Raw genomic sequence first — 23,985 nt, 5'->3', positions numbered from 1 at the left:
CCCCAGAATGAAAGTGAATCAATATGGTTGCCGGAGGAGGTGGAAAAGGTGGAATGAGAAAGAAAGTCAGGGCAGAGGGGCGTTAAAATGGGCTGTTAAAGATTAATAGCTTTTTAAAAAGGAGAATTCATCAGACTTTAGATGTTGAACATCTTTTGTGAGCAAATGGTTAAGATTGTGGAGCCAAAAAAACAATTAAATTCTGTTTTTGTCAATAAATGATCATCCAAACCTAATAACTTTGCAGTTGTTTTTGTTAGATTCTCTAGCTTAGACAGCTCTTTTGTATCGGTGGTGATTCAACAGCGCCATCTTCAGGTCAGTCCACAAGAGATCAACCAAATAAGCTCGAGTTGAGGCTCTAACGTTCACATAAAAACAGATTCAGTGAATAAGTGTAAATGTTTTATTTTTGTCAAAACATTTGAAGCTTTTTCCCCTCGTGCTTAGAAAACTGTGTCATTACAAAAACCTCCAACAGGCTTCAAACAGCAGCCAAATAAATAATCCTTAAAAGTTCAAGCCCTCGCTGGACACTCCAACTGGAAACATTTGTCCTCTCATCACTTGCACTTGTACGTGAGCTGCTTGCGATGGTAGTGGATCCAAGTGGGAGCGGCCACGAGTCCGGTTAGGTACCCGATCGTAGCTCCCAGGCTGCAGGAAACGGGCCAAACCTAGAGGACAAAAAGAGGGTTGTTTCTTTGTGCCAAGGATGTCGACCACATCACTCTCAAAATATAGAAGGGGGGAATTCTAGACCCTGCAGGCGTGCTCCAACTCAAGCATCTCCTATTAAAAAATACAACAGTGTCATTTAAGTCAACCCCCACCCACAATTAATGTGCTTCTTCAAGGAAATAGAAGAAGGAAATACGAAAGTTGGTGTCTTTTAAAAAACAAAATAGAGAGGGAAAATAGGTTTGAGAACATTTTTACATTACATTACATGTCACAATAACGGTAGAACTGCTACCAGCTTTATAGAGAAAAGAACATCCCATCAAGCTCCAATCAGATCCTTAAATTATTTCAGCATTTAAATTTTGTTTTCACATAAATATTACATTCTATTGTAAGTAAACGATAAAACGATTTGCTTCAAAGTCAATTTAAATATATATTTTTAGAATTTCCACATAAACCTTCATGACACTAAGAAGTCAGTATTCAACTTTAATGTGCATCATTCACAGCATATTTTTTGTTTTAAAACAGAAATAATGAAAATAATAAATAAAATAAAAATAATTAAAAAAAACATTTAGTTTAATCTAATTGTCTGGCAGTTTTTTAAAAGATTCATAAAAGTAAATTTTTAAAACCTCACATTTAGTCGTTTTAATCTTGTAAAATTTTGATTAAAATGTTCAGTAACATACACAAATAAGTCCCCTAGATCCCTTCTTCCCACCCAAGGACTTTAACTTAAATATAGGTGGTTGTAAACACATTATGATGGTGATCAAATTAGCCAATTGAAGCCAGATAATAAAAAAATTCTAAAGCAGATTTGCCTTATTATTAACAGATAAGGGGCACAAATTTGGGCTATACAAATAAAATTGAATTGAACTGAATTGAAATATAAAATATTTTGATTTGTTTTCTAAATATCCGATCATTTATAAATTTGTTTTTCGAATTAACGGTTCAAAATCTTGCTACTGATTCCTTAAAAAAAACTTTAACCCCATTTGTTCAAAAAAAAAGTTGCTGTTTAAATATATATGTATTTTTTCAACTTGATCAACATCCAATTATATTTCACATATCCTGACAGATCTTTCTTTGAAATGTAGATAAACTAGTAACCTTCATTTGTTTTTATATAATAAGATTTAAATGAATGGATACATCCAAAATAAACTTCACAAACAGACTAGAGTGCAAATGCACTTGCACCTTTAAAAGTTACCTCAAATCTATCCAAAAAGTAATGATCTAACATAACTTTTAAAATGTTTTTATTACTACCAAATCTCCATCACCTACATTTAACTTTAAAAACTAAACTTTTTCAAAAATATAAAGTTTGTTAAAGACGACAACACTGACAGCATTCACAGGTAGGATTTGTATGGATCTTTTAAATTGATTGCATGGTCATGATAACCTCATTTTAATGAAAGAGGTGCCTCTTGATCTATGTGGAGTATATCTTGGCTAACAACACAACTAACACACTGCACTTTGTCACCATATCCTCCTCATTAGACTCTTTCAGGTTTGCGTTGCTTGATTTTTGCCCAAAAAAACCCTTTTTTTGGGTTGCTTTGGATTATTTTTCTCCTGGATGTAAATAAGAAGTAATTGTGCATCTAAGACTTCATAACTACTTCTCATGCAAGAAAATTCGAGAAATACTCATTTTATTAAAAGCTGCTGACCTGCCAGGGCCTGTCCCAGTCCAGAGGTATTGGGAAAGCTCCCACCCAGGCCCCTATTAGTGTACAAGCCACTGTAATCTGCAGACAGGTGTCCCATACAGACATGGCTCTAAAAAAGACAGAACAAAACCCTTTTTGCGTTAGAATGAAGGAAAAAAATGTGGAAAAAAAAAAAGAGAAAAAGCTTACCCATGACGACTAAACACTCTTATCCAGGCCTGGACGTTTGGACCAAGAACACAGAGACACCTCATTGTGGTCAGTGAGGTGAGCAGCACAGCAAGAGAAAATGTTTCTAAAGCAGATCTGAAAAAAGAAAAAGAAAAATTTCACTATATTAGGTACAGTTTTGCAAAAAAAAAAAAAAAAAAAATCTGATTTGGTCAAACAGAGGAGAATGCACTAAAGTTGTCTGCATGCAGAAAACATCTGCCCTTTTTTACAGATACATTTTAAAAACAATTTCAAAGATTTTTTTCTAATAGACTTACTCAATCAACGGGGCTCCATAAAGGACAATCACAGTGTGGAAGAACAGACATGACAAGAAAAAGTACAGACAGGCACGAAACAGCCTGGAAAGCTGTGGAAAGAAACAGGATTATCATTATTACCAAAAAGTTACAACGTAGACATTTGAGAAAAATCCACTTAAAAAATGAACAATTTTTATATGTAAAAGCTCAGAAAAATTATTTTTTTATATGAGTTTGTTGTAGCAGAAAAATGTTAATAAGCAACAATTGCATATAGACTGTCATATGAATTTAAAATGTTTAACGTGAAAATAAAGCACTGTAGCAAATGTTTATAAACTCAATTAAAAATGTGTTCAAATCAGAAATACACATTTCTAATTATTACTGAAACGTCCATTTGCAAATTTGTTTTTTAAAAACGAGACAAAACGTTTACGAGTAAATAATAGGAATTAATTGTTTTGAAAAACCTAGTTTTCTATTATTTTAAATTGTGTAATAATTATTTCTGATACTTCTCTCATATACGTATGACTATTTGGCAAAAACCTTAAACAAATCAAGCACATTTCTTTGGGTTTGGACAAAATAAAGACATTTCCGAGGGAAGACATTCTGACCTTATATCCAAGTGTATTTTTTTTAGTGGACGGTGTGACGCCGAGGAGCCAGAAGACGACGACACTGACAGCATTCACAGCACCGGATGTGCAGTACAGCCACAACAGGTGAGTGCCGTACACCGAGAAGCTTAGAACAAAAACTGCAGGTAGCACCGTAGCCATGAACATCGAAGCGGCGATCAGAGCGTGGGTCGACACCATGGCTCTGATTTCGTGGTCCCACATGATGAAGACTTTCACTTTTCACAACAAGACAATAGAATAATGTAGATAATTTCAGTAGAGGTGTCTTAGAATTTTGGTAGGCGAAAGGACACGCAAATCCATGTATGACTACGCTTCCGTAAATATGAAAAAAAAAAAGCAATTTCCGTTTGCGTTTCACAATAAAACAGAAGATTCTCTTTTGATTGTTAATTTCTACCAATTTCTTTGTTTTGACATACATTACCCAACATATTTAAATCATATTCAACACTTTATAATAAAATACTATTTTCTAAAGTGAAATTTATATTTTCGAGTGCTGATTCCGTGGCGAAAATATTGTTACTCTCATTTTACTTTTATTCTGGATTTTAGAAATGCGCTTCTAGTCGGAGTGAACGAATCACATAACGTTTTACTGACAGGATTACCCAATGAGATTTGTTTGTACAAGTTGACGAAGACAACCGGAAGTTACATGAGCAGAGCTAGCTTGAACGCTTGTACACATTTTATATCAAGACAGGCCAAGTAAACGCAGCTGAGATGGTTTGTGAAAAATGTAAATATCGCACTTTCGCCTTGTTTCTTACATAATTTTACACTTATGACTTAGTTAATATAGTTAGTTAGTGACATTTTTGTTGTTTTGTTGAGTGGCTAATATTTTGTTATGCTAGCATTTGTTTTGGTTTTCCTTGCTCGTAGTTAGCTTTGTTAATTATTAATAATTCTTTGTTAATGTGGGATTTCCTAATATTTTAGGCGAAAAGAAGCTCGGAAAGGTCATCACTCCTGACACTTGGAAGGATGGAGCACGAAATACGACTGGTAACGTAGTCTCTATCCAAAAACATCCAAAAATGTTTACACGTTTAATAATTTAGACAATCGTGGAACGACAGGTAAAATAAATATGTTGCCCCCAAAAAATCTGTCTTGTAAATGAACGTCATTAAGGAATCGAAACGATGGAAGGAGAAGCTACTGCTAAAATATTTATTAGAACAGTACTCATTTACATATCTGTTTTCCCCGTCGGTCGGTCGGTCGGTCGGTCGGTCTGTCTGTCTGTCGGTCTGTCTGTCGGCTCATTTTCGGCCTACATCATAAAATTGTCTATTTATTTAAAAGTATTTATGCCCTACGTTCCTTTTCAAGAAAATGGTCTGTGACCCTGTCGTACCAACTAGGTGTCTCAACTGACTTGACCAATGTCCTCTCAATGGCCAGCAGAGCTAGGCTGCTTAAACAGCCTTAGCCCATTGTGTTTCGGGTGTAGGACTTAAGTCACTTTAAACAGGAGAAGCTCCTTTCTACACCTGCAGATGTAACTCCAATTGTTGCCACTAATGAGAACAGTTTGTAAAGCTGAGGCATTGGACTGTCCAACTCCATGTCTTTAAGGAACACCAAGTAATCATACAGCTTTCCCCTGTTACCCTGCAAGTCCTGATCTGAAAACAGGACTTGAAGTTCTGACCTCAGTCTTCCTGAATCAAAGGGAAGAATTAACTATCTAAAAAAAAATATTAAACTCTGTAAAACTGAAACAATCAATGTGGTGTATAATTGTGTGAAATGTATGATGAAAATCAAGCAATTTAGCCCAGCAATTATCAAAGAAATAGGTTGCAGCAGTTTTTAGTTCGACTGAACTTGAGAAATGTGAATAAGCGAAAAGCTTCAGTCAGAAGGCGGTCTTTTAACAGACCCTTCAATCATCACGGAGAAGCTCGGAGTTTGGGCTGGCCCACTCCCCACTCACCCCCAGAGACGCTGAGCATCCGTTGGCGGGACATAATCACAGCGTTTATCCAATGACCATCTAGTTTCGAAGCGCAGAAAAAAAATGTTCAAAGCAGCCCGATTGAAGTCAATGGACGCTGGGCTTCTTTAGAGAAATGCACTGTGATGCTGCGGGAATGTATGAGAAGGAAATCGAGTCAGGCGACTTGCTATATGTAACTGATTCTTAACGAACTCGTCTTTGAGATGAACGTTTTCTTACACATTTTTAGTCAATAAAATGTTAATAAAATAAAATACAATACAATACAATAGTACATATTTGACCATTTATTTTGTGACATTATAAGGGAAGCAGAGCTTCCCTTGCAGTCTTAAAGAAATCGCCACTGGTATGTATGTATGTACATACATGTGTATATATAATCTCACAATGTTGTTTTATTTTTCTTAGAGAGTGGAGGCCGTAAACTAAATGAAAACAAGATGTTGACATCTAAGAAGGCCAGGTGAGTATTGCACTGTGAAAAAACTTTTACTCATAAATCAAATGGCAGTGTAGTAGTTTCTAGCTTTCTGTAAGCACTAGTGGTTTATTTTGCTGTTAAGGTTCTTTGATGTTGCTAATTCTCAATGTTTAACTGTGGTTTTTCTCAGGTTCGACCCTTACAGTAAGACGGGCTTTGCCATCTGCAGAATCTGCAAGAGCTCTGTTCATCAGCCTGGATCGCACTACTGCCAGGGCTGTGCTTACAAGAAAGGTATAGTTGTGCACTTAAACTCTATTTTTATTTTCTTCAATACAAATTGAAGGTAACATGTCAAAAATTAACACTACAATGTATTGTAGAACCAAAAATCATATTAAAGCAGAACAGTATTAAGTAGGTTTTTCATTTTTATGTTCAGTCATAATATTGATATAAATTTGTCTGTAATTTTGTAAATCTTTACTATAACCAACATTGTGCTGGCATATGTTTGTGCTTCCATAACAGATGCCCATTTATATAAATGTACACATGTTGGCAAGTCCTTTATTATCTTCTCACTACACACTTTAATTTATAAAATATCCTTTGATGTAAATGTAATTTTTTTAGGGTTCCTGGTGACTGATACAAAGAATTTAAAGGTATAGGAATAGGTTAACTTAACTGTTTGTTTATGTCTGTAAAGTATTTGAACTGAGTGATGAAATTCAAACCTCAAAAGCCATATTTTTACAAACCTCGACCCCAGCCCCAAGCACTCGGCTTGCAGAAGTGGATACAAGGTTTTACATTGATTGCAGAATTGCATGTTGTGCCCCAAATATTGCAGGTTTTGATGAAGTGGTCAAAAATAGCCCCTGAGCTAAAAATTATGCCTGAATATATGCACAACCCAAACTGCTGTGAAACAACAACTAAATGGGCAAAAATAAAATATTTATTTATTGAGATGTTTGTCAAACTTTGCTATTCAAGTGAAACCCAAAGGCTCAAACTTACCGGGTGGTGATATTTTTAATGATTTTTTTTTTTGCTTGCACAATAAATATAACAGTAAATTAAATCTTTAAATTTTTATAAACTTCCCCCATAGACAGCATTGCTTTGTTTTAGTGATTCGTCCATCAACCCTTCTTCTCCAGATTATCTAGAGACGTGATGTTGGGGAAGCAGTCTCATTAGGGATGCCCAGACCTCCCTCACCACACAGACTTCCTCCACCTTTGCTTGGGGAACCCCAATCCCCTCCTAGGCCAGACTAGAACTTTAGTCTCGTCAGCGTGTCCTGAGTGTTTTCCCAGTAGGACAGATCTAGAATACCCCCCTATGAAGCCATCCAGGAAGTATACAGAGGTGATCACAGTGCCGCCTTAGCTGTGGTGGATCAGCGGGTCTACTCCGACCAAGCTTCTCACCCCATCTCTATTGAAGCACCCAGTCAAACCTTTGAAGGAAACTAATTTCAGCCCCTTGGATCCAGAATCAGATCCTTTCTGAAAGACCCAGAGCTCATGAACATAAGTGAGGGTAGGAACATAGACCGACCAGTTAATCAAAAGCTTTGCCTTTTGGTTTAGCTCCTTCACTACAACAGATCAATACAGCAACAACATCACTGCAGCCGCTACACCTATCTACCTGTCAGTCCCATCTTCCATCTTTACCTCAATTATGAACAAGAGCCCAAAATACTTCTCCATGAGAGGACGGAGCCGTCCATCTATCTGGAGAGGACAAACCACCTGGCCCCAGTCAAGAACCATGGTCTCCAACGTGGAGCCTCAAATACTTATTTCAGCCGCGTCATACTTGACTCCAACCAGCCCAGTGCACGTTGAAGGTCCTGGTTTGTTGAAACCAACAGAACATCATCTGCAAAAAGCAGAGATGCAATCCTGAGGTGCAATCCTCAATTTCTTTAAGGAGAGCTGACAGTGATTGTGATCTTTGTGGCCTCCACTAACTTCTGTCAGACCCTCTCAGAGTTTGGGCCTATCAGTTTGTCCGGCCTACAACAAATCCAAGTCCTAACCAGATGGTGATTGGTTAAAATCTCCGTCCTTCTCTTCAATGTCCAAGCCACATGGCCAATCAAGATGCAGAACACAGTTTGCTGTGTTTAAAAAAAAAAAAAGCACGCAAAATTACACTGAAAGAAATCTGCAAGACAAAGAGTGAACTGTGAAATAGCGAGGAAACACTGCAGTGTGAAATTTAAACTCATTAAATCCTGCATCGTGGATGCATACTTTGACTTTTTGTTAAAGTAGCCAGTATAGGACCCTCAGTGCAAAAGAAAATGGAAGAAGCACAGTAAATATTCATACTTAAAATGTAAAGAGTACTTTAGACAGTACAAATGAAAGATTCTGCTCCTGATGCTTCTGTTTTTTTCTCTCTGCAGGAATCTGTGCAATGTGTGGAAAGAAAGTCTTGGACACCAAGAACTACAAGCAGACATCTGTGTGACTGAGAACCAACCGGAGAACATCTGTACATTTGAGACCGTCAAGGACAGATTTGGAGATGACTATTCCTGTTAAAGATGCTTCGATATTACAACACAAAACATTATCTCCAAATAAACCATTAAGCTTAAAGTCATAACTTTTTTATATTTTAAAATTCAGTTTCTGAGATTTGATTTTTTTGTTTGCATTTTAGAGCATTGATTTATGTTGTAGATTCTGTGTTGAGTCAATTAAAGCTTCCATTGTGAGGAGATTAAATGAGTCGACTTGCCTCATTGCCTATGGGCACAATCAAGTACAATTTTAGCCGCTTACGCACAATACATCCACGTTTACGCTGATATAATCATATTTAGAATCCGCCTGCTGCATCGTTGGCTTTGACCCCCCCCCCCCCCCCCTCCCCCTGCTCCACCACCCAATCCCAAATCTGCTGTCAGTGATGAAGGTTACAGTTCAGCAGTTGTTTGACGACAGTTTCCCCTGTGATATTTAAAGGGCTTGCTTTGCCTCGGGCTTTCTATCACGTGTGCACACCCTCGCCTTTTTTGCTTCTGGATTTTTACTGTTGCGCCACAGTTAAACTAAGCCTCCGCTCAGGTCAGTTAACAGTGTAACTGTTGTTATGTAACGACATATTATTGTAACTGTGATCTTGACTAACAAACATTGATTGAAGAGTCCAGGAGGAACTTTGGTGTGAGGTAAATGTTTGCTTGTGTGATGTGTTTAAAGACATGCACACAAATCCATACCCAACAAAATATTTTTTCATACAAAATCATGGCAACACACTGATCAAAACAAACATTCAAGTGTTTCTTCTATCAGTCCGTTTATCAGAACAGATTCAGCAGAATAGATGCAATAAAATGCAACACTGTGAATTTATTTCTTTTTTTAGATTTACTAGGAGTTTAGTCCTTTTATATAAAAAAGTACATCTGTTTCTGTTCCAGTACTGTTTGTTTGAAAGTATGACCACATTAAAAAAAAATGTTCTGACTTGGTTATAAAACTTGCATTCACAGGATTGTGACGAGTTTTGTTGTGGCTGACCAGCGTTTTTATTTATCTTTATAACAGTTTAATACAAGTCAAAGCGCTGCTATTTGCTGCTGCTCTGAATTCACAAATGCAACAAAATCAAATTTATATGTTCAGTTTTTATTATTAATTTTTTCACTTTTGAGATCAAAAACTCTTTTATCCCTTTTTTCCATCTTGTTTTGCAGGAGCACACCAATGGCATGGTCCTGCATGTCAATACTCCAAAAGTCAAGGATGTTTTGTGACTGTACTAGTTTTCCTTTTTTGTAAGCCACTCACCAGCAGCATGGTTATATGGCAGATCAATAACCATGACTGATTAGAAAGGTTTGTCTTCCCCATTCTAGTGGAAATGAAAATCAACTTCATATTTTAGTAGAACGACATTATTATTAGTATTATTTTCAGTAAACAAAGTATTTATAGACCTTGTAACCCTGAGACCATCAGATTCTGCAGTAAAAAGATCAGAGACGCAGTTTTTTCTGTTTCTGTTGTTTTTATTTAGGACTCTTCAGGAAATCACCATCATAGATCTGAAATCTACATTCATTTGCTTTATTTGTTGGACTACAGATATAAATTCAGTTGTACCATAAAATGTCATAGAATACAAAGGTTTAAAAAATGTATATAAATGGCACACACATCAGTGAAACCTTGAAACCAGTGGATTCTCAACCCGATAACACAGAATGGAACAGTTTGGAAAAGCACCAATGAAATTTCCATCTGAAAGGATTTTCACATTATATTATTGCACTCAGCTTTTACTATATTTTATAATAAAACTGTTTTTTTTTAAACTAATATATCTACAATAAAAGGCACCATGATTCTTTGTGTTCACTGAGATCTCCACTGCTGCAGGACTGTAATCTTTCAAGCGTCGCTCTTTTGGATCTTGTTCCTTAAGAGTTGGAATTCTTGCAGCAAATTTCTGAACACTGTGCTGTTGTTTTTTAAAAAGCCACGCTTAATATCTTTCCGAACAATTCTGCAAGCAGGGATTAGTGTTGGAATAGTGCTTGTGGTTTGTTAGGTGCGCATCGCGAGAGTCAGGAACTCCTCCCGGGTTTTGGGGTCCTCCAGGTAAATTCCCAGCATGGTGCTGGTCACCGTGCGGCTGTTCATCTTCTGGACGCCACGCATCACCATGCACATGTGCCTGCAGACCCAAACACAAGTGTCAGACTTGGAGCCGCAGCATTTCACATGCTTCAAGGAAGCTTGTAATGCAATTGGAAAGGGGAACGCCACAGATTGTTCCACATCAAGTTCTATTTATCAGTTGTTACATGTTGAGATAGAAGAAGTGGGGCTCAGAAGATTGAAACAGACAGACGTTCTTTTTTTTTTTTTTTTTTTAGTGCTTACAAAACAAATCAGCATACTGCAGTGTTATATGAGTTTTTCCATGTTATCGTTGACTTACGCTGCTTCTATTACCACAGCTACGCCCTTTGGCTGCAGAGCCTCACAAATCGCCATGGCAATCTGCTTGGTCAGACGCTCTTGAACTGAACAAAGGAAAAATAATTGGACTTGTGGAATTTCGATATGCGGATATTTATCAGAGTTCATCTCCAGTTTTACTGTCGCTCCACGTGTTTTGGATTTGCCTACCTTGAAGCCTCCGACTGAAGATCTCTGCAATCCTGCAGAAGACCAGAACGCAAACAGAGCACACAGGGGTGTCTTTTACATCAATTGTAATAATGATTAATCTTTCGTCAAACACAGACTGGCATCAGTCCCTGACCTGTGACCTCTGATGTGACTCTCTGACTGTATATACTCAAAATCTGTGAATCATTCACTCTGGACATTTCACTGAATATGTTGTGTACGATTCAAATTGCAAAAGTTCACCTAAAAAAATCCCTTGATGTCTCATTTTTGCAGCTATTCTGGGTTCCTTTGATCGGATATTCCCAGGAAAAACGAGAAGGAGACAGACAAAGCTGCCGTGAAAATAAGGCCTATTCCCACAGATCTGACGGGGATTTTCTCATGGTTCGAGTGCGGATGGGCTTTAGATTTGTTTCTGTGAGTGTGCTTGATGAAGGGACTAGATGATGGTCAGTGGGCTCAGACTGTAAGCCTCCAGGTCAAAGCACTAAGACAACAGAAGAACGCAGCCACCCATCACTAACGCCTGAAATATACAGCCACAATGCCAGCAGGAGGGCTCATGCGTGATGAGTTACCTTGCTAGTTTGCTCAGTCCCACCACTTTTTTGTTGGGAATATATCCAATGTGAACCTGCAAGAAAAAAAAAAGAAGTACTTCAGCATTTTACTTTCTTAGACTATACATATTACAGTGCAACTGTACAGTACCTTTCCAAAAAAAGGCACCAGGTGATGTTCACACAGAGAAAACACATCAATGTCCTTCACAATCACCATCTCCTCGTGATCTTCATCAAATATGGCATTGTTTAGGATGTCTGTTGAGTATAAAAACACACATTTCATATCTTTATGAGTTCCTAAAGCAATGTTTTGTTAAAACATTTGACCTATTTTAAACCCTATGTTACATCCCATTGTGTGGAAATTGATTCAGATAAGTTTCTGAAAGAAAAACATAGTAAATTAAACAAAACTTTGACTTATGAAGATATAGAGTTTCATAAATTTAAGCTTTCCTGAAAAAGTTGCTGATTGTATTCAGTTTTATTGACAAACCTTCAAGTAAAACTTCTAAAAAATGTCATTTTAAAGAAAGAAGCTCTACAAAGATGCTTTTTTTGTGCGTAAGTTTCGACCAAAAGCTTTGGAAACGAACGCTGCTGCTGGATGTTGAACTCACCGTCAATGGTCTCATGGTAGCCCTTGGTGAAGAACTGGATAGCTTTGGCGGCGCGCAGCGGCGTGCGCAGCAGCCCCTCCCGGTCCGTGTCTTCCCCGAGGTGCCGAAGGATGCTGGTGTAGGCGGCCTCCAGCAGAGGCAAGCGGGACTCGTCTTCGGACTCTTTGCGGGACGTCTCGTGCTTGCGGTGCGCGACGACGGCGGACTTCTTGGTGTCTATGATGAGGTCGCTGAAGCCGTTGTTGAGGTGGAAGTCCTCCACGGAGTCGCTGACTTTTCCATTGCAGTGGGAGTTCATGTTGCCGCAGAGAGAGACGGAAGTGAAGGACAGACAGGAGGTATTTTACGGCTGCGCTTGCTCGGTGCGGCTGCTTGGATGACTGCGCCACGGACGCACAGCTTTTATAGCGTGCCGGAGGAGCGCATCAGCTTCTCATTCGTCCGGACGCTGCGTGCGTCAACACACCTTTGAGAGTGGACGCGGTCATCACAGACCCCCCCGCGCACACACACACACTTCCCCTAAACATGAGGTTGAATTTGTAACACATTTTCCGCATCTGGCATCACTTGACACTAAATGCACGGACGTATCTCCAATGAATTGGTTCCGATTGTGTTACACTAGTTTTCTACAAACGCTTCCTTAAATACTCACGAGTCTTATGATAATTTTTTTTCTTTTTGAGAAACCATAGGCTTATTATGGCTTTTAATCTAGGGAAATCAAATTGCATAAGAGGTTTTAACCTTTAGTAGCATGCAAATGAGGATTTTTATTCATTTATTTTTCGTTGACTTGGGAATGAATTGGTTATCAAAGAGCATTAAAGTTCAACATTAAAAAATTTTCAAACTCACATTTATATATTTATCCAAAGCATTACACACATGAGTATTTACTGAACAGGCTGGATGCTCAAAGCTGAGTGAAAAAATAGTTTTTCAATTTGGCTTAATTCCGATTTTTTTCTTCAGTTTTTATCATTTGTTGCTCCTCTTTAAGACCCACCCCAACATGTTCTCAACATGTTCTTGTTGCATTTTTCTCAAAATGTATGATATAGATATCTGGCTCTAAAGTGTACTGCTGGATAGCTCTAATATCGTTTGCCATTTTTGTTGTACCTTTAATGTTAGATTGAGGTGTGAGGGACTGAAAGCTTGCGGGCGAGCATTTAAACAAAGGCATGTCAAGAAGAAGAGGCAAGCCTACGCTGTGCTTACAGTCTTGCCGACAACTCAGAAGTGAATTTCTGATGAACTACTGCCTCTCTGCAGAAACTGTGTCCTAGAAAATGACACAAGTTTTCGATTTTGGTTAAAAACTGCATAATCATAGTTAAAAGAAAACTGTGAACACTTTGAAAAAAGCTCAAAAGATGATCAGTGGGACTTTAATGCATCTTTCAATTGAAATTGTGATGAATAATTTAGTCTTGCTACTAGAAAAAAGCATTTTGCAATGTAAAAGATTGCAATTCACAAGCTGACCTTTTTGATTTGATCTTAAATTTATTGCAAGTCTTTAACATTAATGTTGAAATTACAATTTAAAAGGGACCCATGACCAAATTCCAGGTGAATTGTCAGTTGAGATTAACTTTATGTGTTGTTAACTGCACTATAGGAAACATTATGCCAAATAAACAAGTAGAAAAAAGGTTTTTATTAAAAAATTTAGTAAATCACAGTGTGTTTTGATTTGCATGGCTAAAACGGTTTGATTTTTTAGCTGAAAAATAAATTCCTAAAAAAAAAACAAAGCAAAATCCAGCCTTATATAAACATGTCATGAATTACACAGAACACAGAACTCAGAAGAGAGAGGAATGCTCGTAGGTAGAACTCAGGAGTCTGGGGCTCAGTCAAAAGCACACTTGATATTGTAATCCAAATGATAATCTCCAGAAGGGTCTCTGGGAAACAGTTCCAAAAATTGCTGAACACAGACAGTTTAAGCTTTGTATGTTTACATTCTATCGAAACATAAATGTCTATAAATGTCTACTGTTTGTCTCACTGCTTTAAACCCAAAATTCTGCATCTTTTTTCTCACAGGATCAGATTTTATGTTTTATTTTGTTGCAACCTTACATCACCTGAATAGATTTCTTCCAGCTTTTCAGAATAACTGGAAATCCCTGGGTAATGTCACCCCACCAACCAACTGACTTACTCATTAACCACATAGTTGGTCAGAAAGCTGTTTAATGGGAACTCCATGCTCCATCTTTTAGAAGCCTATGTTCTTCCTGCTGGCTAAACGGATCTGTCTCAATTGTCAATTGAATTTCCCCAATGTGGGATCAATAAATAATATCTCTCTGTCTCAACATTTTGTCAGACAAAATCTGAAAATAGGGTCCACTCTTCACAGTACAGAAGGAATCAGGGCCCAGGTGGCACAGAAGATCATTTCCTGTGACCGCACTTGATTTGTTGCAGATCAAATAGCTTGGAGATGCGATGGTGACAGCATCAGGCTTCAAAACAAACAACTCCAGCACCATTGTTTACTGGAATTCTCCACATGTAGGATTCTGAAGGCCTGTGCTCACGACTTATATAAGCAAGCGGCTGCTACCTCTCACAAACTCTAGATGATCCGCAAAATGAATTTCCAAAATGTCGATATGTGAAGAGTTACAGTAAATGTAGATATCACAATTAAATGATTTATTTAAGGAAGTCCATAAAATCCCAAATCATTTTTAACAGGCCTTTATGATCAATTTACAGAAATATTAGATTAATTTAAGGCAAAATATCTTTAGGAAACTCCAATAACACATTTTAAAGATCCCCAAAAGATTTGAGTTCATCCTTGCACTGCTGGAAAGCTGGTTCCACTTCCCAAATCTATGATGAATATTATGAATATGAACTTTCTAAGCCACTAAAAGACATGAATTGACTAATTTAAAAAAAAGAATTACTGGATAAAAAAAGTGTTTTCTTTTCCTAATTGTGCTGTTATGCAACACCTGTAGTGTATCATCTAATTTCTGCAGGCTGACCACCTCGATCTTTATTGTTTGACAGTGCCGTCTTTTTCAAGCTCCTACTTTGATACCACCAAACAATGCTTCACCTCCTAAGTTTGGTCCACAAAAGTTCTTGCTATCTGTGTTAACAAGTTTTAGTGAGAAACTGTGCAGTTTTTGTCATGTCATCAACTTCGTCACAATGCTCAAAATTTAATAAATACTCCTGAATATACAGTTTGTGACAAGACAAACCAGGTTTGAGATAGTTTCATCCGTCCATCCGAACATCTTCAGAACCGTCTGAATCTCTATTGTGGTCACAGGGTTGCTGGAGCCCATCCAACTTAGACCATCTTAGAATCTTTGATCTGACTCCCAGTCAGCTTTAGGATCGATTTTACAATACTTGTGTTAGTTTATGAATGTCGTAATGGAATTGTACTTTTTTTTTTTTTTTTAATCAGAACTGCTTTGAAATTATGACCCTCCCAGATCCTCATGTCCTCAAGTGTAGGTCTGCTGATGGTCCCCAAGGAATAAAAACCCACGGTGTCCACAGATTCCAGCACAGCTGGCCTTGCCTGTGGAAATGTCTGAGGGTATGACAGCTTCATTCACTGTGGAGGTTAAGAAAATACTCAAAAGTCATCTTTTTAGCTTAGCTTTTAAGTAGATTTTAAATTTTCTCATGCTGTCATTTATTTTTATTGACTTTTTTTTCTTTGTGTCTGTGTGTTGTTGTTTTTTTATTATGATTTATATTGTTTTATTTATTTTATGTAAAGGACTTTAAGGGTGTTCTGTAGTTGAATTTGAAATCCAAGCCCCTGGTGGGGTACACCCTGAACAGGTCATCAGTCTGTGGCAGGGGCCACACACTTTCTGCCACTTACAACAACTTTGTGATACAAATTGACCTATAAAGTGTGTTTTTGGACTGTGGGAGGAACTCAGTGCCTGCAGAAAACCCACACATGCACAGAAACTCCACACAGAAAGGACCCAAAGGGATTCAAACTACAGCCCTTTCACTTTGAGGTGAGAGCACTAACCACTGTGTCACCATGCATCTCATTTTGAGATCATTCTGAAAGCTAATCATTTCCGTTGCACAACTAGTTTACTCTAAGTCAGGTTTAAGCAGTCAAACTCAAACCGTTTGCTCCACGGTTAGCTGTTCTGTTGTGTGGTTAAGCTCTCTCTTGCAAAGTTTTGAATATTTCAAAGTGGACTTATCAGAAATCTACGTTTATTTTCAGATATTTTCCTCTTTTTCCACTTTCCCATAGCTATCTTATTAATTGATTGTCGTTTGCGACGCCAAATGAGTCTGTGCACGTCACAAATATGTACCCGCTCAGGCTCAATCAAAAGCCAATTTGCCTTGTTTCTGCAGCCACTAGATATTGCAGTGTGAAAATCAAGCTAACAATCCCTGTTGTGTAAAACTTATCTAACGTAGTACTTTCCCTAAATAAACTCTGTCACTGATTTGGTTTGTTTTCTTAGTAGCAGACATTTTTAAAGCACTCTGGATGGAATATTTTTACATTTTTGAGAGTTGAGGTAAATCTAAATGCACATGAACACATTTCTGTTGCTTTCTTTTAATTTTTTTCACTTTTGCTTCTGCAGATTTCATGTAAAATGATAAGTGATGCATATCATTTTTTAATTTGAATATTACATGTAATATGTCAGCAGCGGCTTAACCACAAAAAGTAGAGGCTTATTTCATAACTTATTTTTATCCGTATTAAAATATAGATAGATAGATAGATAGATAGATAGATAGATAGATAGATAGATAGATAGATAGATAGATAGATAGATAGATAGATAGATAGATAGATAGATAGATAGATAGATAGATAGATAGATAGATAGATAGATAGATAGATAGATAGATAGATAGATAGATAGATAGATAGATAGATAGATACATGTCTATCCATATATATCCTTATACATATATATATATATATATATATATATATATATATATATGCGCATTTTTTTAATATATATATATGTGTGTGTGTGTTTGTGTAGAATGTGGTATGAATTATAAGAGTAATTCTCTTCAGAAAAGTACACAGAAAGATATTTTTAAAGCATATCTTGAGTGTAAATAACGCTGCATTCACAAAATGCGGTCATTAACGAGAATTCAGTCATCACATGTTCTTTAACATCTATGCAGTCAACAATGGAACAAGAAAGTTTGTCATATTTTTCCTAGAGAAACCAATTAGTTTCGAGCGCCTGTGTCCGATGAGATTGGGTAGGCTGTCCTTCATTAGTGTGTAAGGATCCAGGATGAAACAAAGGCTGTTGGCCCACACTTTTCACATTTGTACGAGAAATTATTTCTAGCTCGTGTCACATAATACCACTTGAAGATTCTTGGAAAACTGATGAACTGGTCAGTCAAACTAGTTGGAATATAACTGGATTGACGTCTTCTGAGCTTCAAAACCAGTTAATGAATGCAAATGTTTAATTTGTCCTTTTCCAGACTTTTTTCAGCACATTTTTGCAAACCCTTAGGGATCAAAGCACAGCTTTATGTAGAAAAATGCGAATCATGGGGTTCTCAGGTAAACGTGCTGCTTGTGTACACATGAATGAACGAAATTAATTTCACCAATCGCTTGAAAAAAAGTTGAATTTGGGTTTAACTATACATCAATATTAGAAGTCAATGATGCACCTTGTGCAAACATTTTGACTTTATGTGTCTGTTTAGGCACTTTTTTTCCAGTTTCACCATCTCTGCTGTATTCTGGTAATATACAGAAACACTCAATTTGCATGAATGTGCATAAATGTGCATTCAACTCTGATTTGTGGTTAAAAAAAATACAATCAACTCCTTTTGTGTGTGCGTGTGTTTGAGTTAGGTTAAGTACTATGCACATGCACTCAGAATTAAATGTAGCAAACTTTTTTGGCCAGTTTCAGACTTAGTCGGGTCTGAGAGCTGCAACATTATAAAGAAAAAGTGCATTATGAGCTGGTTAATATAACTATTTATTCACATGTATCACATGTATAGTTATGAAGTACTCAAAAAGAGCAATGTCTTAATTCTTAAATGTCAGAATTAACACAAAAATAATTAAGTTACGAAGATTTCTTCACATCTGGATTGTTGCAGTAGAACTTTCTCTGGCCGTAAAGAAATTTACTGTTTCCAGGCTGTCAAAAAACTGTGCTGGGTGTCTTTTAATCCACACCAGCCCACATCACTCCAGCTTTTGGACCTCTCGCCTGGCTTTGAGTTCATTAGAATCCATTTTAAATCCTTAGTTTTCACTTGTAGGGCTCTACATGGTGAAGCTCCACGTGATATTTCTGAGCTTTTTAAATTCCATTAACCATCTTGTCCTCCTCCAAACCTCTAGATGGCGGTGTTTCAACCGAAAAAACGTATGTTCTTCTAAAGTCGTAAAACTATCTTCCTCCGTCAACGTTTCCATGGGTCGAGTTTGGGGAAGCCAGACTTTGGCTGCAGTTGGACTGGTTGTGATGGCTAAATCGAAGATGGACGCTAAGGCGGTGACGGGTAGGCACAGCTGTGTTGTGACTGGGAAGGAGTGGGGAGATGACGGGGGATGTGAAAGTGAGGATAGTATGGAGATGAGCTTTGGGATTGAACAACAGGAAGGGAAAAGAGAGGAAATAGTTTTGATGGAGCTGATCCTAAAAAACAAAGACGAGTGATGTCAACTGACAGTGATGAAGAAGGAAGGGATGGCTATAAAGTCATTTTGAGATTTTCTGAAGGACAAGGGTTAAGTACTTTGAGCCCGATAAAACTGACGACTATCTTGAAGAATCAAGTGGGGGACATTAAAGTTGCTAAAGTCCTGAGAGATGGGAACCTGTTGATTGTTTGTAGAAGTGAGGAGCAGAGGGACAGGGCCTGTAAAATGAGAGAAGTGGGGAAACATAAAATTGTTAGTATGAGCAAGGTAGGATTGGGAGGTCAGGGGCGGAGGGGAGTGATTTGGGGCATACCTGTGGAAATGTCTATTACGGAATTTAAAGCTAACCTACGAGGGGCAGAAATAAGAGAAGCAAGGAGATTAAGTGTTTTTCGGGATGGTGTGAGGAGGGAATCTGAGGGAATATTGTTGGAATTTATGGGAAGGAGCCTTCCGGACAGAGTGTCCCTGGGATACATGTCTTATACTGTGAGGGAATATGTTCCTAAACCCATTAGATGTTTTCACTGCCAGAGATTTGGACACACTGCTGCTGTATGTAAAGGCAAGCAGAGGTGTCCTAGGTGTGGAGAAGATCATGGCTATGAGTCCTGTGGGAACAAGATGAAACCAAAGTGTTGTAACTGTGGGGGGGACCATAGTGCTGCATATGCAGGTTGTGAGGTTATGAGGAGAGAAGTCCATATTCAAAAAACCAGAGTACTACATAGAATCTCATATGCAGATGCAGTTAAAATGGTTGGTAAAAGTTCTGATAGACAGGCAGGAGTCATACACGAAGTGCCAAACAGTATACAGGACAGGAATGTTGAGGGGAGAGTTTTGATAGATTTGAAGAAACTGGTCACGTTTGTAGCTGGAGTTATAAATGCAACGATGGAAACTAAATCAAAAACAGAAAGAATACAAATCATTGTAAAAGCAGCAGCGAACCATTTGGACATCAATGAGTTGACATGGGAAGAGGTTCGGAATAACCTTAGTGCCCAGTCTAGTCAGGAGGTGGGATGTGTGGGATAGTAAATGGTTCTTATACTTCAATGGAATGCAAGGAGCTTATTGGCAAATGGACAGGAATTGAAAAAGTGTATAGATGACCTGGATCAAAAACCAGATATTATATGTATTCAAGAGACGTGGTTAAGGCCAAATTTAGATTTTAGAATTTCCCAATATACGGGAATCCGGTGTGATAGAGCAGAGGGAGGTGGGGGTGGTTGTGCCACATTTATAAAAAATAATTTCAATTACAGGGTGATTAAGATAGGGACACAAGAAGAATTTATTGGCATTGAAATTTATATTGGTCTGGGGAGAATAAACGTTGTTAATTACTATAATCCATGCAAAAAGTTAGATCTCAGTCTTCTTAAATCAATTATTCATCTAGACAATGGGCATGTCATTGTTTGTGGGGATTTTAATGCACATAGCACATTATGGGGGGGGAAGGTGACAGATGTTAATGGTGAGGTATTGGAGGATTTGATGGATGAATTACACTTGGTGTGTCTCAATGATGGGAGAGGAACAAGAACTGATGTTCGAACAGGGAATATGTCAGCACTAGATCTTACTTTTGTTTCAAACGTTTTGGCAGGGGGTAGTGAGTGGAATGTACACAACAGCACAATGGGGAGTGACCATTATCCTGTGTTCTCTAGGGTTGGTGGTGATAGAGAACCACCAAGTAATGGAAAGGAAGGAAGATGGCTTTTTCATAAAGCAAAATGGGGTGAATTTACTTTTATGTGTGAGGAGGAATGTTCAAACATTAGTATGGAGAGTACGGCTGAAGAAATGGAAAAGAAAATTCGAAATTTAATAATTTCAGCGGCGCAAAAAACAATTCCGAGAAGTAAAGCAACTATGACGAGGAAAAATGTTCCATGGTGGACTGAAGACTGCAAGATAGCAGTTAAGAATAGGAATAAGGGTTTGAAACTCTTAAAACGGACACACACGTATGAAAATCTGTTGAATTATAAGAGACTTTGTTCACAGGCAAGAAGGATTATTAAAAAGGAGAAAAGGGAGTACTGGAGGGCTTTTTGTGATAAAATTGGTCGTACAACTCCAGTTAATACGGTTTGGGGAATGATTAGAAAAATGAAGGGTATAAGGAGGGAGTTACAATATCCAGTATTGAAAATAGGTGATGACCTGGCGATATCGGATACGGATAAAGCAGAAATGTTGGCTAAAACTTTTGTGAGAAGTCAAAGTAATGAGAATTTGTCAGGGTATAGGAAAGGGAGGAGAGATGAAATTAGGGAACGGCACTACAAGGACTTTGATGATAACACTTATTTGACAACCATGGATGCTCCGTTTACCTGCTTTGAATTGGATTTAGCACTACATAAATCTAAAATTACATCACCCGGTAGGGGATGGTATAAGTTATGTTATGTTAAAACATTTAGGTAGGAAAATGAAATTGAAATTATTGGACATGTATAATAGGGTCTGGAGTGAAGGTAAATTGCCGACCAATTGGAAAGAGGCGGTGGTTATTCCCATATTAAAACCTGGGAAAGATCCGAGCAGCCCAGAAAATTACAGGCCTATAGCACTCACATCACATGTTGGTAAAGTGATGGAAAGAATGATAAATGAGAGATTGCAGTATTACCTGGAAAGTAAAAATTTGCTGTCCCCATATCAGAATGGCTTTAGGAAAGGTCGAGGGACAATGGATCCTGTAATCTGTCTAGAAGCAGACGTTAGGAAAGCCCAAGTAAATAAAGAATATTTGGTGGCGGTATTCTTTGATATTGAAAAGGCTTATGATATGGTCTGGAAAGAGGGTTTATTGATAAAATTAGGTACGTTAGGACTTAATGGAAGAATCTATAATTGGATTAAGGGGTTTTTGTTTGATAGATATGTTCAAGTTAGGATAGGAAAGTCCTTTTCTAATAGGTACGTAGTGGATAATGGAACCCCACAAGGTAGTGTGATTAGCCCTGTGTTGTTTTCAATTATGATTAATGATATATTTAATTCAATTGGATGTGAATTTGGGAAAGCACTATTTGCAGATGATGGAGCCTTGTGGAAGAGGGGAAGAAATATTCATTATGTGGAGAGAAAAATACAAGACGCGATTACGGAGGTGGAAAACTGGTCTTATGACTGGGGATTCAAATTTTCAGTAACTAAAACAAAATGCATGGTTTTTACTAGGAAACGTGGAACTGTTTTGAACTTAAGGTTATATGGAGAAGCAATTGAGCAAGTACATAGTTTTAGGTACCTGGGTGTTATATTGGATACAAAATTGAAATGGAGAGAGAACATTGATAGTATAGTAGGGAGATGTAAGAAAGTCATAAATATAATGAGATGCTTGAAAGGTACTGGGTGGGGAGCTAGTGCACAGGCTTTAAAACAAATATATATTACAATGATTAGGTCAGTCACAGAGTATGGAATTATTGTTTACAATACAGCTTGCAAAACATTATTACATAAAATAGAAGTCATCCAAAATCAGGCTTTGAAAATATGCACTGGGGCTATGAGGTCAACTCCTGCTGTGTCATTACAAGTTGAAATGGGGGAGCTACCATTGAAACTAAGAATTAAACAGCTGATGCTTAACTATTGGGTGAAAATACAGGGTTGTGTAGATGTAGAGAACATGGTTAGGAGGGCTATTGATCCTTGTTGGGAAAGTGATAATGGGACAAATGAAAGTGCTGCTTGGAAATTAGCTAGGTTAGCGAGAAAAGCAAATATTCATGGCAAAACCCTAGTTAAGACGTTTTTGTACCCGACCACTCCTTTCTGGATTTTTCCAACTGCGCAAGTGGATTTGTATCTCCATAGAACAATGGAGGATAGAAAAGGGAAGGGAAACTGGGATGAGTTAACAGCAGACAGATTAGACACAGCCCACGCTTCATTTATACCCATATATACAGATGGATCTAAAGACCCAGAAACAATGCGAACTGGTTTTTCTTTCTGTATCCCTACATTGGAGTTAAGAGAGAGGAACATAGAGTGACATACAGAAGTGGAGGTAGGAGTACTCAGGTGGACTACATCCTATGTAGACGAGGTCATTTGAGAGAGGTTAATGACTGCAAAGTGGTGGTAGGAGAGAGTGTAGCCAGACAGCACCGCATGGTGGTGTGTAAGATGACTCTGGAGGTCAGGAAGAAGAAGAGAGGGAAAACAGAAAAGAAGACCAAGTGGTGGAAGCTACAGAATGAAGAAACTTGTGAGGAATTTAGGCAGAAGTTGAGGCAGGTCCTGGGTGGTCAGGATGAGCTTCCAGAGGACTGGGAAACTACAGCAGAGATTATCAGGGAAACAGGTAGGAAGGTGCTAGGTGTGTCATCTGGAAAGAGGAAAGACGGTAAAGAGACTTGGTGGTGGAATGAGGAAGTACAGGAATGCGTCCAGAGGAAGAGGTTGGCTAAAAGGAAGTGGGATGTAGAAAGGACTGAGGAAGGTAGACAGGAGTACAAGGAAGCGCAGCGTAAAGTGAAGAGAGAGGTGGCAAAGGCCAAACAGAAAGCTTACGATGAGCTATATGACAGGTTAGACACAAAGGAAGGAGAGAAGGACTTGTACAGGCTAGCCAGACAGAGAGACAGAGATGGGAAGGACGTGCAACAGATAAGGGTGATTAAGGACAGAGATGGAAAGGTGCTAACAACCCAAGAGAGTGTACAGAAAAGATGGAAGGAGTATTTTGAGGAGCTGATGAACGAGGAAAATGACAGGGAAAGAAGGGAGGAAGATGTGGTTGTTGTGGAGCAGGAAGTAGCAGAGATTGGAAAGGATGAGGTTAGGAAGGCTCTGAAAAGGATGAAGAGCGGAAAGGCCGTTGGTCCTGATGACGTACCTGTGGAGGTATGGAAGTGCCTAGGAGAGACAGCAGTGGAATTTCTAACAAGGTTGTTCAATAGGATTTTAGAGAGTGAGAAGATGCCTGAGGAATGGAGGAGAAGCGTTCTAGTCCCAATC

General features: G+C 38.1%; 3 protein-coding genes across 3 annotated transcripts; 1 reads left to right on the top strand and 2 right to left on the bottom strand.

The window, feature by feature from the left end:
• Positions 1 to 392: 392 nt before the first annotated feature.
• Positions 393 to 3,857, bottom strand: pigf (phosphatidylinositol glycan anchor biosynthesis class F). Its single transcript, XM_023949499.1, has 5 exons — positions 3,490 to 3,857; positions 2,882 to 2,973; positions 2,580 to 2,696; positions 2,391 to 2,499; positions 393 to 677 (listed from the first exon to the last, which is right to left on the bottom strand). Exons 1-5 carry the CDS (start codon positions 3,715 to 3,717, stop codon positions 564 to 566), a joined length of 660 nt encoding a protein of 219 aa, XP_023805267.1. The 5' UTR covers positions 3,718 to 3,857; the 3' UTR covers positions 393 to 563.
• A 275-nt stretch (positions 3,858 to 4,132) lies between these two features.
• Positions 4,133 to 8,667, top strand: cript (CXXC repeat containing interactor of PDZ3 domain). Its single transcript, XM_011493443.3, has 5 exons — positions 4,133 to 4,261; positions 4,465 to 4,530; positions 5,903 to 5,957; positions 6,106 to 6,209; positions 8,347 to 8,667. The coding sequence occupies exons 1-5, from the start codon at positions 4,246 to 4,248 to the stop codon at positions 8,409 to 8,411; spliced, it is 306 nt and encodes a 101-aa protein (XP_011491745.1). The 5' UTR covers positions 4,133 to 4,245; the 3' UTR covers positions 8,412 to 8,667.
• Positions 8,668 to 9,942: 1,275 nt separating this feature from the next.
• Positions 9,943 to 12,677, bottom strand: LOC101161367 (GTP cyclohydrolase 1). Its single transcript, XM_004085058.3, has 6 exons — positions 12,282 to 12,677; positions 11,807 to 11,916; positions 11,674 to 11,729; positions 11,090 to 11,121; positions 10,899 to 10,983; positions 9,943 to 10,631 (listed from the first exon to the last, which is right to left on the bottom strand). The coding sequence occupies exons 1-6, from the start codon at positions 12,577 to 12,579 to the stop codon at positions 10,502 to 10,504; spliced, it is 711 nt and encodes a 236-aa protein (XP_004085106.1). The 5' UTR covers positions 12,580 to 12,677; the 3' UTR covers positions 9,943 to 10,501.
• Positions 12,678 to 23,985: the final 11,308 nt, after the last annotated feature.

The sequence above is a fragment of the Oryzias latipes genome, chromosome 19 (assembly GCF_002234675.1).
Source record: "Oryzias latipes chromosome 19, ASM223467v1".
Classification (NCBI taxonomy): Eukaryota; Metazoa; Chordata; class Actinopteri; order Beloniformes; family Adrianichthyidae; genus Oryzias; species Oryzias latipes.
This window is presented reverse-complemented; position numbering and strand designations above follow the sequence as displayed.

Excerpts from the sequence above, each read along its gene's own strand:
- cript (XM_011493443.3), top strand. Across the intron at positions 4,531-5,902 it reads TGGAGCACGAAATACGACTG|AGAGTGGAGGCCGTAAACTA; the intron begins GTAACGTAGTCT and ends TATTTTTCTTAG. Across the intron at positions 5,958-6,105 it reads TTGACATCTAAGAAGGCCAG|GTTCGACCCTTACAGTAAGA; the intron begins GTGAGTATTGCA and ends GGTTTTTCTCAG.
- LOC101161367 (XM_004085058.3), bottom strand. The coding sequence starts at position 12,579 with ATGAACTCCCACTGCAATGGAAAAGTCAGCGACTCCGTGGAGGACTTC. Across the intron at positions 11,917-12,281 it reads CTACCATGAGACCATTGACG|ACATCCTAAACAATGCCATA; the intron begins GTGAGTTCAACA and ends TATACTCAACAG. Across the intron at positions 11,730-11,806 it reads TGGTGCCTTTTTTTGGAAAG|GTTCACATTGGATATATTCC; the intron begins GTACTGTACAGT and ends TTTTTCTTGCAG.
- pigf (XM_023949499.1), bottom strand. The coding sequence starts at position 3,717 with ATGTGGGACCACGAAATCAGAGCCATGGTGTCGACCCACGCTCTGATC. Across the intron at positions 2,697-2,881 it reads TATGGAGCCCCGTTGATTGA|ATCTGCTTTAGAAACATTTT; the intron begins GTAAGTCTATTA and ends TTCTTTTTTCAG. Across the intron at positions 2,500-2,579 it reads AGAGTGTTTAGTCGTCATGG|AGCCATGTCTGTATGGGACA; the intron begins GTAAGCTTTTTC and ends TGTCTTTTTTAG.